Below are 18637 nucleotides of genomic sequence, written 5' to 3' on the forward strand. Positions count from 1 at the left end.
TGTCACAGCGTTACTGGAGGCCAAGGTAATGCCATCCAGAGTAAGAATCTGGTTAGATACAATATTTCTAAGATTTTCAGGGCCGAGTACAATAACCTCAGTTTTATCTGAATTAAGAAGCAGAAAGTTAGCGGCCATCCAGGTCTTTATGTCTTTAAGACATTCCTGCAGTTAAACAGAATTGGTCCTAGCACTGAACCCTGTGGAACTCCATAATTAACCTCAGTGTGTGAAGAGGACTCTCCATTTACATGAACAAATTGGAGTCTATTAGATATATATGATACAAACCACTGCAGCACAGTACCTGTAATACCTACAGCATGCTCTAATCGCTCTAATAGGATATTATGGTCAACAGTATTGAACGCTAAGGTCTAGCAGGACAAGCACAGAGATGAGTCCACTGTCAGAGGCCATAAGAAGATCATTTGTAACCTTCACTAAAGCTGTTTCTGTGCTGTGATGAGCTCTGAAACCTGACTGAAACTCTTCAAATAAACCATTCCTCTGCAGATGATCTGTTAGCTGTTTGACAACTACTCTTTCAAGGAAGGTTGGAGATTGGCCTATAATTAGCTAAGACTGCTGGGTCTAGAGATGCTTTTTGAGTAAAGGTTAAACTACAGCTAGCTTGAAGGCCTGTGGTACATAGCCGATCATTAGAGATAGGTTGATCATATTTAAGATTGAAGCATTAATTAATGGCAGGACTTCTTTGAGCAGTTTTGTAGGAATGGGGTCTAAAAGATACGTTGATGGTTTGGAGGAAGTAATTATTGAAGTTAACTCAGAAAGATCAATTGGAGAAAAAGAGTCTAAATGACTTAGATGATCTGAATCTGAACACTATATAATACCGACTGTAGCCTCAGCAGAGGTAGCATCTGCAGACCACAGATGGTCTAAACATCTGCAGAGGATCGAGAGTAGATATACTGGATGAAGAATTTTAAAAATAAAGCTGCAAGGCAGGAGGAAACGAGGAATATGCATACAAAATTAATGGAAAGTAAAGGAAGGCATGTAGACGTTTGATCTGCTGTGGTGACTGCTAAAAGGAGCACCTGAAAGAAGACAAAGAAGAAGAGCATCATATAAAATCTTCATCATCTTCTTGTGAGTCTGTGTCAAGGTGTGGTAAGTTCCCACATTGTGCAGTAGATGAGCAGGTTATTACAGCAGTTTGGTAACAGGTTCTAAAGTCATGGTGGAAATCATCAAGTGTATATGTGATGTGCTTATGGAGGATAGAGCCAAAGGCAAGGTCTAACCAAGCAGCATACAGATCTGCTTTGCTGCACTTCACTGTCTGGATTAACTCCCAGATCACTGCAGATTATTCCATGGAGCCAAGATATTCCAGGATGCCTGCTTTCTGACAGCTTATCAGCTGGTCATACATTTATCCAAGATGGAGAAACTGATTTTTTTTTCCCCCTACATATTCAGCAAGGAAATGCCTCTAAACTGAAAAAAAAAAGTCTTGGGAGTAGGGATGGGTATCGTTTAGGTTTTATCCGATACCGGTGCCAAACCGGTACTTTTGAAACGGTGCCGGTGCTCAAACGGTGCTCAAACCGGTGCTTAAAGAATGAAGAACACAAAATTGGTCCAAAAACCTCTCATGTTCAGCTGTTTTTTTGTAAAAAGATAACAAAGTTAGCCTTTTCTGCAGCTATGGGGCATATATGGTATCACTCTTGTCTGGAAGCAGTGCTTAAACAATGGAAAAAACACAAACTTTGTCCAAAAACCTCTCATGTTTAGCTGGTTTCCACTTTTTCTTTGGTCAGTTTAGCCTTTTTGGCCAGGGTGAAGGGAGTATCTGCCATCAAACAAGAAGACAGCCGCATGTAACTACGACGGTGTTTGCTAGTTCACCTTACATGCATTAATGTAGTAACGTGGTTAGCCTACTCAACGTAAATTACACATGAACAACATTAAGCTACTCACGCAGAGAAGAACGGCTGTTGCTGCCATCATCATCCGTCATCATTTCTGCTACACTGGCAGGGCTAGGGGCCAGGACTCTCCTCTTCGGGATTTTGGGGGATGTTGCTAACTCCAGGTCCGATAACAGGCACCACACCCGCAGTAGATGTGCTCGGTGTGAGGTCTCGCAGCAAGCTATACGGCGCATTTCTCGGCTTTAAAAAAAAAACCGCTATGCGTCGCCAGGTGTTTCATCGGATTTGAGGTGTTACCTCCTTTGACAGTATCACAGTATCAGCTTAAAGCACTTGTTGCAGGCTGCTGAGTTTGCATCTTTTGCTGTGAAGTACAGCCAGACTTTTGACCGCTTCGCCTTGGGCATTTTTTAATCTGTAGCTCTGCTCTAAAAGAACGTACGTACCTGGGCCCATAGCTGGACTGGCCATCGGGCATACAGGGCATTTGCCCGGTGGGCCACTGGCGATTTTTTGTTTTTATGGGCCGATCGATTTTTGGTCTTTTTAGAAGGGTATAAATAATGAAAGGTGTTGGATTGGCCAATTTGTCATGATCGACTCTGGGCTGGACCAATTACAGCCGAGGAGGTCGGATGCACCCTCCCCCTTGTTTAGCAATCTTATAGACGAACTAAAGAAAATGGAGAACAAAAAAGGAAAGGAGGTGCAGAAAAAATTAGGGCCAAAAAGAAACAAACCCTTCAGGCAGACGCTGCCAAATGTGTAAAAATAAGTGAATTGTTTGGCGGTAGCTATGGCATAGCTTCCACAGATTTAGCAACATCAGCAAGTGATGGAGGCCAGCAGGTGGATGAGGGAAAGGGGAGGCAAGAGGAGGAGAGACCCGAGGCGGCCGCCGGTCATAGTGGCAGAGGAACTGAACTTCAGGTAAGAAGTTATGACCTGCTGTCTATCTGTGTCAGATATAAACCAAGTTTAGTTGTAGTTTGTTTTCGTTGTGCTGACTTTTTACAGTCGCTTAGAATAACTGGTACTGCGTACTAGCTAGCATGACGGAGTTTATATACTGCTGGGCGCGTGCTATGAAGTTACTGATAGTAAATTTTATTTTATGCTTTAGGTTAGTTTCTCAAACTCCTCAAAATGTTAACAAATTGTGCCAATCCTTACATGTTGCACCAGGCTGATTTATCATCAAAAGTGGAGAAGTCTGTGACAGAGGAGACAGAAGAGCAGCAGAGAGAGATGGAGAGATGACTTTATGTCATCCGTGAGGGATGCATTTGACATATGTTTCACATATTATAGCCCAACAAGTTACTTATAGCAATTTAAATACGAGCAATCAGTTTTTGGCAAATACTGGAAAACAGTTTTTGGCAGGCAATCACTTTTTGGCACAACATTGGCTATTGCGGTTAATAATACAACAGCTTCTTGCCATTTTTTGTGTTTCTTTTTATCGCTGTGTAACTGAGTTCAATTGAAAGCCTGCATGCGCTAGTACCTCTTGCCACAAGTTCCTAGAATCCTTTGCGGTTTTACCCCTGAATGACGTCACATTTTTGGTGGGCCGGTCTCTAGTCAAAATGCCCGGGCTGATTATTTGTCCCAGTCCAGCCCTGCCTGGGCCCGCCTACTATCCTCGGAAACGTAAAACGATTGGCTAGAATTCAAAGTGTATCACATCTCGGGGAAAAAAAAGCACCGAAATAAAGCACCGAAATGTGCGCTGCTTTTCGGTCTGGTTACTACCGTTTATGTCAGAACCAGTGCCATCATGGCACCGGATACCGGTACCCATCCCTACTTGGGAGTTTTGCTCCCTTGAAATTAAGATGTTGCATGGTATGGTCTGAGGATACCAAACTATTACCATAAGCCTCTATAGCTCATTCACAAGCATAAGGCAGTTCTTAAACATACTTTGTTTGGGTCAGGTGCATGTTGTGTGTTCCAAGATCACCATATTGATTTCCTCAAGAGGAACCGTTTTTTAACCAGCTAGTGGATTTCCTTTTCCCAGTTGTCTTCTGAGGCATGTCTTGGAAAGCAGCTGCTCCCCTCGGCATATATGAGACTCAGAGCCTGTGTTGCCTCTCAGAGTGTTCTGTAGGGGTGCACAGACTCTATTTGAAGCTTCTCTGAAGTCCCTCTGACTCACATCTGGACGTATTTTTCATTTGGTTTTCTTGTGGACTCTGTGATAGTGAAATGAGTCTCCCGCGGTGAGACCAGTATACCTTTCCTATTCCAGCTGCAGAGTTCAGATCATTAGCTCTTTTGTGCTTAACCAAGTAATCTCTTTGTCTAACCCGCTAGTGCTCGTTTGCATCTGTTTTTTCCACCAAACTTATACGCAGACTATGGAAAGTTGTTATTTTAGACCATTCACAATTGATTTCTCTTATGAATCTGTTTGCTAGGTCCATCTTCTATTTTGTCTCTTGATAGACAATTGGGTTTTCTCGTTGTTCTGTGTGTATTTTGTCTGGGCATCCAAGTAGTCAATGCTACATGGGTGTGTGGAACTACCATTAGAATTGAACTGGGAGAGTTAGTCGGGTTGCTCCGAAAGATTTCCAGGTTCTCCTGGGGATCCAGAGATCCTCCACTTTGCTGAAGTAACTTCTGCAGATATCCACTCGATTGCCAATGAACTGTCCTCACCTATCCATTTATGAAAGTTTAATGGATTTGTCATATTCAAATGAATATTTTATAACAGAACTGTGATAGTTTCTGAAACTCCTATTTAGGTTCTAAGTAAAATGCAACCTGACCCTAAAAACTAAGTCATACCCAACCAGCAGACAACTTTTAGAGGTCAAACGTATTATTCACAAGGCAGATGTAACACCCATTTATACCAATAGATGGGAGAAGACTTTAAATGTAAATCATGCCCATTCCAAGCTACACTTAGGTTATCAGACCGGCCTCTTTACTGGTTTAGGGGCTATTATCCAGAGCAAGGTCCAGTCTGAGTCATATTTTCTGCATTTTATCAGAAACTGAAACACTTTCAGCTCTCTTGAGAAGCTGCTACAAGAAACTTTTCAGGATTTTTGCAATGCTAGCTGCTGGTTGGTTTCTGGGTGAAATAGTCTTAAACACACACATCCTGTATTGAAACATTTCTTTGAAGATTACAGCTAGGGCCATGCTGGTTTTAGTCTGCATTGTTTTTTTTCCACTGAAAGCAGGCATGTACACTTAGTGAAGTTAATGAAGTCAACTTTTTCATGTGAAATTGTCGTGAAACCCACTTAACCAGGTAAGAAAACCAAAGTGGATCAAAACTTTATTGATCTTCATAAAACTGAACATCAAACACAAATAAATATAAATATCACTAAACTTATTGAGGACATAAATACATATCTAAATATTTATATTGTTCCTGAAGATTATGGAGGAAGAAACAATTTTGAAAATATGATGTGGTTTTCTAAGTGACAAAAACACAGGAAACATATGAAAATAAAGCGGAGGTACTGTGGTCTGAGGTGCTGCAGGGAGCAGTTAGAGGCGAGCAGTGTGCATCAGTGGTTGGACTGGTGGTTGATGATGTCCATCCAAAGTAGTTTTCAATTTCGCATCACTTCACTGAAGCGTAGATAACGTCTGACTCTGGTTTAAAGTGTGAAGACAAACACAGATCAAACAGAAGTAAATATGATTCTGTCCCTAACACGCCGTCCTGACTTTGCTGAAAACCACATCAGCTGCAAATCACAATGTGAATCTCTCGTGCAAATGTTCTGCTTCCTTATTTGAGTTTGCTATTGTGAAAAGTGCAGTCTTCCTAAAAAGCACTGTTACACTTAATGCAAATATCTTAATGGGATAGAGTAGTCATAACTGGGACTTCAGCCAAATATTCATAAATTTGGATGTTTCACACCCCATTAGCTACCATTAGCTCACACCAGGTGGCAGCTGGCCGGATTGGACAAATGGACGAAGCTAAATAATAACGATAATGAGTGCTCTTCATTTGCACTACAGCAGGAAGTAGCTTGGAAGCATAAATAGAAAATAGAAGTGTTAGGTTTGTTTTACAATTAAATTAAAGAACTATAAAAACCGTCACCCTCTACCTGAGCTTTTGACTCACAGGCATTGCACATAAACTGACCCCATTATTAGAAACTCTGGTCATGTTCAGTGTGAACATTTACCTCTGGAACATGAGCTATATGACAGGAAATGAAATGTCTGCCTAAAGATGAAGATAAAGAAAAGCTGTACCTGTGGTCGTCTTTGGGCTGATGGTTGTTTGTCCATAACTGCCAGGTTTTTTTCTCACTATTGAGTAAACTAAAGCCGAATCATCCTCTGCATAATAAAGCACAAAAAGGCAAAAAATGTTATTTTTGTTTATGTAGCTTCATGAAAAGATGAAATAATGATCTTTATATAACTTTTAGAAATAGCAGCAGGTTTTCAAAGTTTTTTTTCTACTTCTTAAGATCATAGCTGTGAACCAGCAAAGAACTGGCGGGCGTTCGTGTGAAAGGAGAACATGGACGACCACAAAGCCTTTTTTGATGCAGGCTGATGCACTTTACCACGGAGGACAAAGCAAACACTTTCACGTAATGAACGCTATTGTTAGCTAAAGCAGGGCACTCTGTGGTGAGAATAGGCATCAGACTGAAGCTAACTGAAATCAAAAACAGGAAGCTGCTGCTGTGGTTTTAAACTTTAAGAAGCCTGAAAAGAAACAAAGAACTGTGTCAAAGGAAGTTTGTTCTGTTGAGTTAAACTCTCAAATGTATCCTGCTAATCCTGCTAAAATGTTGTGTGTGCACTGAGGAGCACAAGGTAGCAAACTGACCTTGAGGTGACTTTTGTTGTAAATATATAATTCACCTGAAATTGAATCTTTGTCTAATCTGAGCTGCATTTTGGATTTATTGAAATTTTGGACTTCTATTCCTCTAAAGCACTGCTGATGTTCTCTGGGCAAAAAATGGACTAAAAGTCACAACACGACCAGTCTGTAAATTTTGTTGAGGCCAGATGAGGTTAAAAGGAAATTGGTGATGTTAATATTTGAACCAAAGTCCTGAAGTCTCTGGATGCAATGGGGCTGTTATAATTGTGGCTCTGTTGCGCGGATGTGGTTGATTGTCTGCAGAGTTGTGTTTTTCTTTGTTGCTTTGCTCGTGATGTCGTTTGACATGGATGATTTTGCGCAACACCCTTCCATTGAAAAGTTGGAGCGGTGCACAAAAGCAGATTTGTTGGTAGTGGCTAACTTATTCAGGGTGGATGTTCCGTTGCATGCCAAGAAGGCGGAAATTAAACAGTGTTTGGTGGAGAGACTGGTGGACAGGGGAGTGTTTGAGGGACAAAAAAACCTCGCCGAGTGGGTCTGGGAGTTTTGAGACGGCAGTGGGGGCGGAGGCTGCTGGTGCCATCCCGAAACCTTTGCCTGATACTTTGTTATCTAACCCTGTCACTGAGGAGCGTTCCTCCTCTGTTTTTCCTGCTTGCGCGGTAACTCGTGCGCATAGGCACAAGTACGGTGACGTGGATTTATCTGATTCTTTTCTCTGTGCTGGTGGTGGGCCGGAGTCTGAATCTGAAACCCGTGTTCCACTGACGGGCGACTCTGAGGCGATGCTGTCTGTTAGCCCATCAGTGACACCTCAACTGTCTTTGGAAATCAACAAAAAGGATTTGGTTTTGGCACAGCAGAGTGACCCGACTCTTGTGAGTTGTTTTTCCGCTGCCAACTCTAGCGACCAGTACCCTCGTGTTTATAGTGTCGAGGATGACGTGTTGATGCGTACCTGGTATCCGCCTACAGCTGGTGACTTGGGTTGGAATGTGTTTAAACAGGTTCTGGTGCCTCAACAGTACCGACCCAAAGTTCTTAGTCTTGCCCATGACAGTTTTTCTGGACATTTAGGTATTAGGAAAACCTATCACCGCATTCTGCGTCATTTCTTTTGGCCAGGATTGAAGAATGACGTTGCTAAGTATTGTCGTTCTTGTCACACCTGTCAGATTAGTGGTAAGCCTAACCAAGTCATTCCACCCGCTCCCTTACACCCTATTCCAGTTTTGGGGGAACCTTTTGAACACATCCTCATCGACTGCGTTGGTCCACTCCCTAAAACAAAATCGGGTCACCAGTACCTCTTGACTCTGATGTGTGTTGCTACCCGTTTTCCCGAGGCAATTCCATTGCGCACCCTTAAGGTGAAACCAGTTGTTAAGGCATTGGTGAACTTCTTCTCTATCTTTGGTTTACCAAAAGCTGTTCAAACTGACCAAGGCTCTAATTTCATGTCTAAGATTTTTGCTCAAGTTGTGCAGTCACTTGGCATTAAACATCGGAAATCTAGTGCCTATCATCCGGAGTCGCAAGGTGCGCTCGAGTGGTTTCATCAGACATTGAAATCGATGATGCGGAAATTTTGCCTTGAGTCTCAAAAGGAGTGGGATGAGGGGTTGCCGCTGCTTCTTTTAGCAGTGAGAGAAAGTGTGCAGGAGTCGTTAGGATTTAGCCCTGCTGAGCTGGTGTTCGGTCACACAGTGCGTGGCCCCTTGCGGTTGCTTAAGGAGAACTTCCTGTCTGACACTGTTGCTCCTAAGGAAAATGTGTTAGACTATGTGAGCTCTTTCAGAGAGCGTTTGCATAAAGCATGCGCAATTGCACGCGATGCTCTCATTGCAACACAAGGTAGGATGAAGAGGAAGTTTGATGTGAAGGCTGTGCAGAGGAAATTTGAGGTTGGTGATAAGGTTTTAACACTTTTACCGGTCCCTGGATCTTCCCTTCAGGCCAAGTTCAGTGGTCCGTATACGGTGCAGGCGAAATTGAGTGACACGGATTATGTCATCGACACCCCAGAACGAAGGAAAAAGTGTCGTGTATGTCATATTAATATGATGAAGCCCTACTTTGCTGGCGGTGTGTCGACAGTTGCGACTGTGGTGCCAGTTTCTGAAACTCGGTATGACCCTGTGGATGACGATTTGGTTTTCGGTGGTACTGTGGGTTGCGCACAACTTAGGAACTCTAAAATCCTACGTGATTTGCGGTCACATTTAACTGAGGTAGATGGTGATGTTCGAAATGATGTGTGTCGGTTGATTGAGAATCATCCTAATCTTTTCTCGGACACTCCATCCTGTACCACCGTGTTGGAGCATGATATTGATGTGGGGGACCATCCTCCAATCAAACAGCATGCCTACCGGGTGAATCCCACTAAACGTGCTCTTTTCCAGACAGAAGTCTCTTATCTGTTGGAAAATTGTCTTGCTGTCCCTAGCTCTAGTGCGTGGAGTTCCCCGTGTCTCCTAGTGCCTAAAGCGGACAAGACCCCACGGTTTTGTACAGATTTTCGGAAGGTGAACAGCGTCACCAAACCTGACTCCTATCCTCTTCCCAGGATGGAGGATTGTGTTGACAGGGTCGGTTCTGCGACGTTTGTTACTAAGCTGGATTTGTTAAAGGGCTACTGGCAGGTTCCCCTAACATCACGTGCGGCCGAAATCTCTGCTTTTGTTACTCCTGACCATTTTCTCCAGTACACTGTCATGCCTTTCGGGTTGCGCAATGCTCCCGCCACTTTCCAACGGCTCATGAATATCGTGCTGGGCGGCGTCTGCAAGTGTGAAGTGTACTTAGACGATATTGTCGTCTATTCAGACACCTGGTCAGAACACATGGAGATACTCGCTGATGTGTTCCATCGCTTGGAAAAGGCATCCCTCACCCTCAACCTTGCCAAGTGTGACTTTGGTAAAGCCATGGTGACGTATTTAGGGAAACAAGTGGGTCAGGGGCAAGTGCGCCCTATCTTGGCCAAAATCCAGGCCATACTGGACTTTCCTGCCCCTCAGACTAGGCGTGAGCTTCGCCGTTTCCTCGGCATGGTGGGCTACTACCGAGGTTTCTGTCAAAACTTTGCGGAAGTGGTCGCACCCCTCACTAGCCTCACTAGTGTGTTGAAATCTTTTGTGTGGACCTCTGCGTGTCAGAGTGCGTTCCTGGCTGTTAAGACTCTCCTGTGCAGTGCGCCAGTGCTGGCTGCCCCTGATTTTGCACTCCCTTTTAAATTGGAAGTGGACGCCAGTGCAAACGGGGCAGGTGCCGTGTTGCTACAGGAAGACCGTCATGGTGTGGATCACCCGATCGGCTATTTCTCAAAGAAATTTAATGTCCATCAGCGGGGGTACAGTACGATTGAGAAAGAGGCTCTCTCTCTGCTGTTCGCATTGCAACATTTTGAGGTGTCTGTCGTTGAAAATATACACAAATTGTGAAATTGCACCTCTTTAAAATGCAGCTCAATTAAACCTAGCTCCAAGAATAATTTTCACCGACAGTTCTGAGATAAGCTGCATGTTATTCTTGAATGCAGTTGTGGGACCGGTGTCGTGCCAAAGTAGGTATCCCCGACAGAATTTGTTTCCCCTGTGCTGGGAGCACGCAGGAAGTACTGATGTTTTCATTTTGTGAAAAATTAGTATCGTTACATTACCATTCAGTTTGAGGGTTACAACAGAAAATTATATATTTATTGCTCATGGGGTATCAGATGGGATTATTTTAATAAACCATAAACATTTTGGCTAATAACTATTTTTATTCTCCTGTAACTTTATTATATAAAGAGCTAAAACCTCCAAAGTTTCAGGAGAAATGCGTCATAATAAGAAGTGTTTGTGAACGAAAAATCAGCAATGTGGGATACTGTTTGTCCGTGATTTACACAGGGGGAACAAATTGTGGCAGGACCAGCCTGATATTATTTGTATCCCACTATAACTTCGTTGTATAAAGAGCTAAGATCTCAAAAATGTCAGGAGTAGTTAGTCATTATAAGAAGTGTTTGTAAACTAAAAATCAACAATGCGGGATACTGTTTGTCCGTGATTTGGACAGTCCAGCGTGTGCTCCCGACGCAGGGGAAACAAATTCTGTCGGGGATACCTAGTTTGGCACGATAGTAACTTCAGGTCACTGCAACAAGCCCAGGTACAGTTTACCGACGGATGGGTACAGGACCTTGAAATGCACCGTGTAGAACGAAAGACCATCGTACGTATCATAAGTTTACCAGTCTCACAAATTGTCTTCATAAAAACACAATCGTTAACCGTTTATTAATAGGACCTTTAAGCTCAACGGTAATTAATTAGCAGTGGAAATAATTTCTGGTACGCGTTACAGAAATGTAGCAGTGACAATAATACTGTATGCTGTAATCGTACTGGGCAATTAGTGATACAAAAAACCTGTTTTATCCTGTGAATAAAAGTATATGTTTTTGTCACTGTACCATAATAACAGAAGCGAAACGCAATATTGTGTCAGGACAATTCACTATTTATGCACAATAAATAAAGGAGCATAGCGCGACAATTTCTGTTCAGCGCCAGACTTGCTTGTAACCTATCACCAATTATGTTATGAAAATGACGTATTAACTACAACAGCAGACTGACCTTTGTGTAAATGCTTGGAGCAGACTAACCTGTGAGCTGGAGGGTTCTGGGACGTTATATTTTGTCTTTGAATGGCTGCAATCCAGGCCACCCGTCGCCTCTTTGTTACTTCGGAAACATGGCTCGAACAATTTCTCTTCAACGACGTAATCCGATAACAACCGATCTCTTTACCCGTCGGCTTTCCGTGGCTGTCATGCGACCGGCTATTGCAGTTAATAATACAACAGCTTCTTGACATTTTTGTGTTTCTTTTTATCGCTGTGTGACTGATTTCAATTGAAAGCCTGCGTGCGCTAGTACCTCTTGCCACGAGTTCCCAGAATCCTTTGCGGTTTTACCCCTGAATGACGTCACATTTTCAATCTCTATATAATATGCATGTTAAATTTTATATTTGGGGTGAAATATCAAGTCTTTTCAAGTAAACCGGTTCAAGTCCAATTCAAGTCCCAGGTCATTGGTGTAAAATTCCAAGTCAAGTCACAAGTCTTAGAACATTTTTTCAAGTCAAGTCTAAAGTCATAAAATTAATGACTCGAGTCTGACTCGAGTCCAAGTCATGTGACTCGAGTCCACACCTCTAGTTTATACCGACCACAATCCCTTGGTATTCCTCATGCGGATGCAGAACTCGAACCAAAGGCTAATGAGGTGGTCTCTCCTGTTGCAGGACTTCAATTTGGAAATCCGTCATAAGAAGGGCACTGAGAACGTGCTAGCAGACGCCTTATCCCGTGTTTTCCTTTAAAAGTAACTGTTCAAAACATCTATCAAGGAGATGTCTTTGATTTTGGGAAGGGGGGTGTTATGGCTGTGGCCATGTGTGGCCTGTTTTCTGTCTGTGTTTTCTGTACTGTGCTTAAGACTTTTCTAGTTCCCTCCCCTAATGAGGAGTCGTGAGCGACTGATTGGACCATGGAGCGGTTGACTACCTTCAAAAGGCCGCTCTGACAGCTCCGAGAGGGGGAGAGAGAGAGTGGAACGAGCGAGTAGCCGGACAGCCGTCGCGGCCCTGACCCTGGTGTTCCCAGCCCGTGCTTATCTTGTGTATTTGTGAGAGTGTGAAATTGTGAAAGCCGCTCCTAGTGAATTAGTTGAGCGCTTAGGCACTCTTGGGTTGAAGCGGAAGGGGTGAGCTGCCTTTTCTTTTGGAATGGTTTTCTCCTGTTTTCCGGGTAGGGAGCGAGGGATAGCTCTGTCATTTGTTTGTTCTGTTTTTCTTTCCCAGGGTTTAGTTAGTTTTCTCTGGTGGGACTTAGTTGGTTTTGTTTATTATTTTGACCTGGGCTCACCTTGGAGCTATGCTTCTTTTCCTTAAATAAAAACACCTTTTTACTCACAACTGGTTTGGATGTTTGGCTTGGGAACCAGGGCGGGGATTTGTCTCTCTCTCCTCCAACCTTATGTGCGTCCCTACCCGCCTAGACTGGGGGCGTAACACCACCCCCATACCACTGTTTGGACATCGGGAACAGTGGCCTTGAATTAGTAGCATTAGGTGATGATCTCACATTTCAAATTCAAATCCAAAGACACAGAGTGTATTTTATTTTCAGGAGGCTCATATTCCTTACTCTCCCTAAGAAGGTCAATGCCAGGAATACTGACAAGTCCACCCATTAATCAAACCTTGGATAAAACAAAAAACAGTTAAGCCTACATCCTGTTCATGGAAAACTGGATGGGCTCTACATCCTCTCTGGGATAAAAGTGTGCAAGATAGTTAGACCAGTTAGTTGGTTTTTTTTGGGTTTTTTTTTTTTTGTATTTGGAGAATACTTTCAGCAAAGACGGCAAACAACAAACAGCAAAGTCCTGTTGGTGGCATTTCAGAGGTCTCAGACCTGCTGTTTTGGATAGTTTATGGGTCAATCAGAAAGTAATATATTACATATCCTACGTTACTTATGTTGAAGGTAGTGTACTAGGTTACTTAAGTGCTCACTGAAGAAAGTACTTCATTAAACTACTTGGTACTCCCTGAAATAACCTGAAATGCATTGTCTAATAATTAGAAGTTAGCAATATAAATCTTAGCCTACAGTCCCAAACATTGATGTAAATCCTTTTTATGGGTCACAAAAGGGTGCTGTTTGCAAAAGAAAAAAAAACACAGACACGAGCATCATTATTACCTGTGCTTTCTTGTGTTCCTTCAACTTGACTGTTTGATATTTTGATTTCACTCTCTGTAATGCCATCTTCTGCTGCCATATCTTGATATGCTGAAATGTAACAGTAAAGTTATTTACTGTAAATATTATAGAAAAAAAATGAATCTAAAGAAACTGACCTTCAGGTTTCCTGTGACGACATAGTCTTACCAGCAGAACCAGTAACACCAGTAGAACCACAACACAAACTGATGACAACACAGGAATTACAGGATAAAAGAGTGATGTAGGAAGAGTGATGGAGGTGGAACCAGGAGGAGAGGTGGATGTAGGTGGAGGTGTGGATGTAGGTGGAGGTGTGGTGGTGTGATTCTCTAAAATAAAGCAAACACAGTCATTAAGTTGTCGTCACATTGTGAATGTTGAAAGCTGCAGAAACACAGACAGGTGAGTGTGTCACCTGTGACAGTGATCCAGCTGGATGGAGACTCTCCATGACCGCTGATGTCACACTTGTAGAGGCCTTCATCAGACCTGGAAACATGCTGGATGGTCATGTGACCTGTAGGCTGCTTCCTGATGAGGGAGCCATCTTTATAGAAAGCAGCTGGGAGGTTGGAGGGAGTGGTCTTTGTTTTACAGAGCAGAGTGACGTCATCTCCCTCCATCACAGGGAGGACAGGACTCTGCAGGATCACTGATCCACCTCAACACAGAGACAAACTACAGCATTTCATCCATTTACACACAGCTTCATCAACACTAACTCCACACACTCAGCTTACCAGTGACTGTCAGGTTAACCATGTTACTGATGGGACCCTCTCTGGACTCACACCAGTAAACTCCACTGTCTCGTTCAACAATGTAACTGATGTCACAGGAATAATTATTTAATGTTCCCCATTCAGCTCCACACTGAGTCCTCTGTTGTTTGCTTGTGTTTCTCCTCAGAGTCCATCCAGCAGAGCTGTCGTCCTCCTCACAGCTCAGAGACACAAAGTCTCCTTCAAAGAGCTGAGAGCTGCTGGGACTCACAGTCAGACGAGCTGTGAGGGTTAAAATTAAAAACTGATGATTAAATATACTTTTGACAAATATGATGCCACATTGAAATAATTGCATTGCATAATAATTCATTTAATTTATTTAATGTGTGAGAATTCAATCAGGTCATATCAGTGAGCATTTCTCAGGTTTAAACTGTGACAGAAGAAGGTTACTGACCTTGGTTTGTTGTGCAGCTCAGTAGTGAGATCAGAACTAAAGAGAAATGACACTCAGGTTGATTTGAGCATAAAGAACAACTCCACACAAACAGACAAACACACAAACTTGTCTCTGTTTTTGTATATCTGCACATTTGCTACCAAAAACATGTTTCTATATCATTTGGACACGCATCTCTCTTTGATATATCTCAGAGGAAATCTACACAGGAAGCATGCTGGAAAGACAGCTGTATCCACTAGAGTATTAAACTTCTGGCTGCTCCTTTATTCAGAAGAGGTCACCACAGCAGGTACCTCCACATCTTTTATTTGGTAAAGATGTCCTTCCTTATGAAAGCTCAAAGACTTTTTTTTTAACTTCCCAGGGAGCTAGGAATTATTCACTTGTCAAGCAAATCTGTTAAATACCACAATGTAAAACTATCACCTATACAACTAATGGCAAACCTTCGAGCACAGAAAACTCAGAAGGTAGAGTGCTTGCCCCATGATCGGAAGGTCAGGGTTCACTGAACAGCTACCCTGAGCTGTATTGGTGGCTGCCCACTTCTTCACTTTTTGAATGGATTAAATGCAGAGGCCTAATTGCAGAAGTTGCAACTAACTACACTATGAGTATACACAAAATATCCACTTTTTAAAAATAACACAGTAAAGTCATGTGTCCACTGTGCAGCTGTGTTGATATAATGAGTGAATGATTTGAGCTTTTCACTGCCTGCTGTGTTTCCTCGACTCCTGAGCAAAGATAAAGAGTCAGTTCAGACCTGCAGTTGGTCCTCGTGGTGTTTTGAACTTGAATTTTCTCCAATTGATCTTTCTGAGTTAACTTCAATAATTACTTCCTCCAAACCATCAACGTGTCTTTTAGACCCCATTCCTACAAAACTGCTCAAAGAAGTCCTGCCATTAATTAATTCTTTGATCTTAAATATGATCAACCTATCTCTAATGATCGGCTATGTACCACAGGCCTTCAAGCTGGCTGTAGTTAAACCTTTACTCAAAAAGCCATCTCTAGACCCAGCAGTCTTAGCTAATTATAGGCCAATCTCCAACCTTCCTTTCATATCAAAAATCCTTGAAAGAGTAGTTGTCAAACAGCTAACAGATCATCTGCAGAGGAATGGTTTATTTGAAGAGTTTCAGTCAGGTTTCAGAGCTCATCACAGCACAGAAACAGCTTTAGTGAAGGTTACAAATGATCTTCTTATGGCCTCTGACAGTGGACTCATCTCTGTGCTTGTCCTGCTAGACCTTAGTGCAGCATTCGATACTGTTGACCATAATATCCTATTAGAGCGATTAGAACATGCTGTAGTATTACAGGTACTGCACTGCAGTGGTTTGTATCATATCTATCTAATAGACTCCAATTTGTGCATGTAAATGGAGAGTCCTCTTCACACACTGACGTTAACTATGGAGTTCCACAGGGTTCAGTGCTAGGACCAATTCTGTTTACATTATACATGCTTCCCTTAGGCAGCATCATTAGAAGACATAGCATACATTTACACTGCTATGCAGATGACACCCAGCTCTATCTATCTATGAAGCCAGATAACACACACCAATTAGTTAAACTGCAGAAATGTCTTAAAGACATAAAGACCTGGATGGCCGCTAACTTTCTGCTTCTTAATTCAGATAAAACTGAGGTTATTGTACTCGGCCCTGAAAATCTTAGAAATATGGTATCTAACCAGATTCTTACTCTGGATGGCATTACCTTGGCCTCCAGTAACGCGGTGAGGAACCTTGGAGTCATTTTAGACCAGGACATGTCCTTCAATGCACATATTAAACAAATATGTAAGACTGCTTTCTTCCATTTGCGCAACATCTCTAAAGTTAGAAATATCCTGTCTCAGAGTGACGCTGAAAAACTAGTTCATGCATTTATCACTTCCAGGCTGGACTACTGTAATTCATTATTATCAGGATGTCCAAAAAACTCCCTGAAAAGCCTTCAGCTAATCCAAAATGCTGCAGCAAGAGTACCGACAGGGACTAGAAAGAGAGAGCATATTTCTCCTGTTTTGGCTTCCCTTCATTGGCTTCCTGTTAAATCCAGAATTGAATTCAAAATCCTGCTCCTCACATACAAGGTCTTAAATAATCAGGCCCCATCTTATCTTAATGACCTTGTAGTACCATATCACCCTATTAGAGTACTTCACTCTCACACTGCAGGCCTACTTGTTGTTCCTAGAGTATTTAAAAGTAGAATGGGAGGGAGAGCCTTCAGTTTTCAGGCCCCTCTTCTGTGGAACCAGCTTCCAGTTTGGATTCAGGAGACAGACACTATCTCTACTTTTAAGATTAGGCTTAAAACTTTCCTTTTTGCTAAAGCATATAGTTAGGGCTGGACCAGGTGACCCTGAATCCTCCCTTAGTTATGCGGCAATAGACGTAGGCTGCCAGGGGATTCCCATGATGCATTGAGTTTTTCCTTTCAAGTCACCTTTCTCACTCACTATGTATTAACAGACCTCTCTGCATTGAATCATATCTGTTATTAACCTCTGTCTCTCTTCCACAGCATGTCTTTATCCTGTCTTCCTTCTCTCACCCCAACCGGTCTCAGCAGATGGCCGCCCCTCCCTGAGCCTGGTTCTGCCGGAGGTTTCTTCCTGTTAAAAGGGAGTTTTTCTTTCCCACTGTCTCCAAAGTGCTGCTCATAGGGGGTCATATGATTGTTGGGTTTTTCTCTGTATCTATGAAGCGCCTTGAGGCGACTTTTGTTGTGATTTGGCACTATATAAATAAAATTGAATTGAATTGAATTGAATTCAGCCTGATTTGTTTTTCATGTCTTCTCCTCCATCATCAGTTATCAGGAGAGCAGACAGTCAAAGTACAAGAATTCAAACAAACACAGAGATTCTACTTACAGAGCAGACACAGCACAGATGTTTCCTTCATCGTCCTTCTCACTCATTTGAGCTTTTTTTCATTTCTCTCACTGAAACCAAGTAAAGCCCGCCCTCTTCCTCTGAGCAGGTTTTTTTTTTTTTGTAGTGGTTCAAAGACAGTGGTGGAGAACTAACACTTTGGTATTGTGCAAAGATAACATCATTTGAAAATATAACTACAAACACACGCTAGTGAACACACGCTTTCAATAAGAATAGTTACTGAAAGCTGCTTCACATACAAGACCAGAAATTCAGAAAAAGTGAGTACAGAAAAAGGCCTCTGTGGTGAATAAACAAAGACAGAAATGCTAGTGGCATGCGGTGACCTTTACAGGCCCACACACACAAAACATTTAACTCGGCTATTTAACAAGACAAAATGAACCAGACTAAAAATATACCTATTTTGTATACACTGACAGCCTCCCACAACATATCGTCACCTGAAGATACGTAAAATATTGGCTTTATATACAATATTACCAACATTACCAAAAACACATTTACCACTAGCTGACTGTGACAAGTGGTAGAACAGTATTTAGAATTATTTCCTAGAAAAAAGTATGTATGTCATTTGTTGGTGGGCTTTAACTTTCCCAGTGAAATATATTTTTCCAATTTGATAGTAACAATATTCAATATCAGTTCAAGTTTGTTTTATTTATAGAGCACCAAATCACTACAATAGTCACTTCAAGGCATCCAGTGTTGGGGAGTACCAAAATACAAGTACAAGCGTTATGTTTGTAGCTGTGGGTGTTTGGACTTTTAAAGCACTTTAAAGAAAGTTAATGTTCAATTTTAGAGAACGACTGGATGTTTCGAGTAACAGTATAATTTTAGCACTTACAGATCCGACAGTGAGTGGTTCTCGTTACTCATCCAGTCTGAGAAAGCACTGGTTGAAGTGTTCGTGTATTTATTGATTTATTTTAATTAATTGTGTTTTATGTATATTATGGTTTTATATT

At 42.2% G+C, this 18637-nt stretch overlaps 1 protein-coding gene across 1 annotated transcript; it reads right to left on the reverse strand.

The window, feature by feature from the left end:
- Positions 1 to 5313: 5313 nt before the first annotated feature.
- On the reverse strand, positions 5314 to 14650 carry LOC147334179 (sialoadhesin-like). Its single transcript, XM_086286608.1, has 6 exons — positions 14296 to 14650; positions 13971 to 14216; positions 13690 to 13884; positions 13532 to 13621; positions 6171 to 6257; positions 5314 to 5549 (listed from the first exon to the last, which is right to left on the reverse strand). Exons 1-6 carry the CDS (start codon positions 14648 to 14650, stop codon positions 5518 to 5520), a joined length of 1005 nt encoding a protein of 334 aa, XP_086142734.1. The 3' UTR covers positions 5314 to 5517.
- Between the last annotated feature and the right edge of the window lie 3987 nt (positions 14651 to 18637).

Source organism: Aulonocara sp. 'chitande type north' Nkhata Bay, linkage group LG3 (genome assembly GCF_057382095.1).
Source record: "Aulonocara sp. 'chitande type north' Nkhata Bay isolate Kocher_YH1m ecotype deep benthic linkage group LG3, A_spYH_male_GT1.1, whole genome shotgun sequence".
NCBI classification, from domain to species: Eukaryota; Metazoa; Chordata; class Actinopteri; order Cichliformes; family Cichlidae; genus Aulonocara; species Aulonocara sp. 'chitande type north' Nkhata Bay.

Coding starts and splice junctions, on each gene's coding strand:
- LOC147334179 (XM_086286608.1), bottom strand. CDS start 14,650: ATGAATTATTATGCAATGCAATTATTTCAATGTGGCATCATATTTGTC. Junction 14,217..14,295: donor GGTTAACCTGACAGTCACTG/GTAAGCTGAGTG, acceptor CTCTGTGTTGAG/GTGGATCAGTGATCCTGCAG. Junction 6,258..13,531: donor AGGAACACAAGAAAGCACAG/GTAATAATGATG, acceptor TTTATTATGCAG/AGGATGATTCGGCTTTAGTT.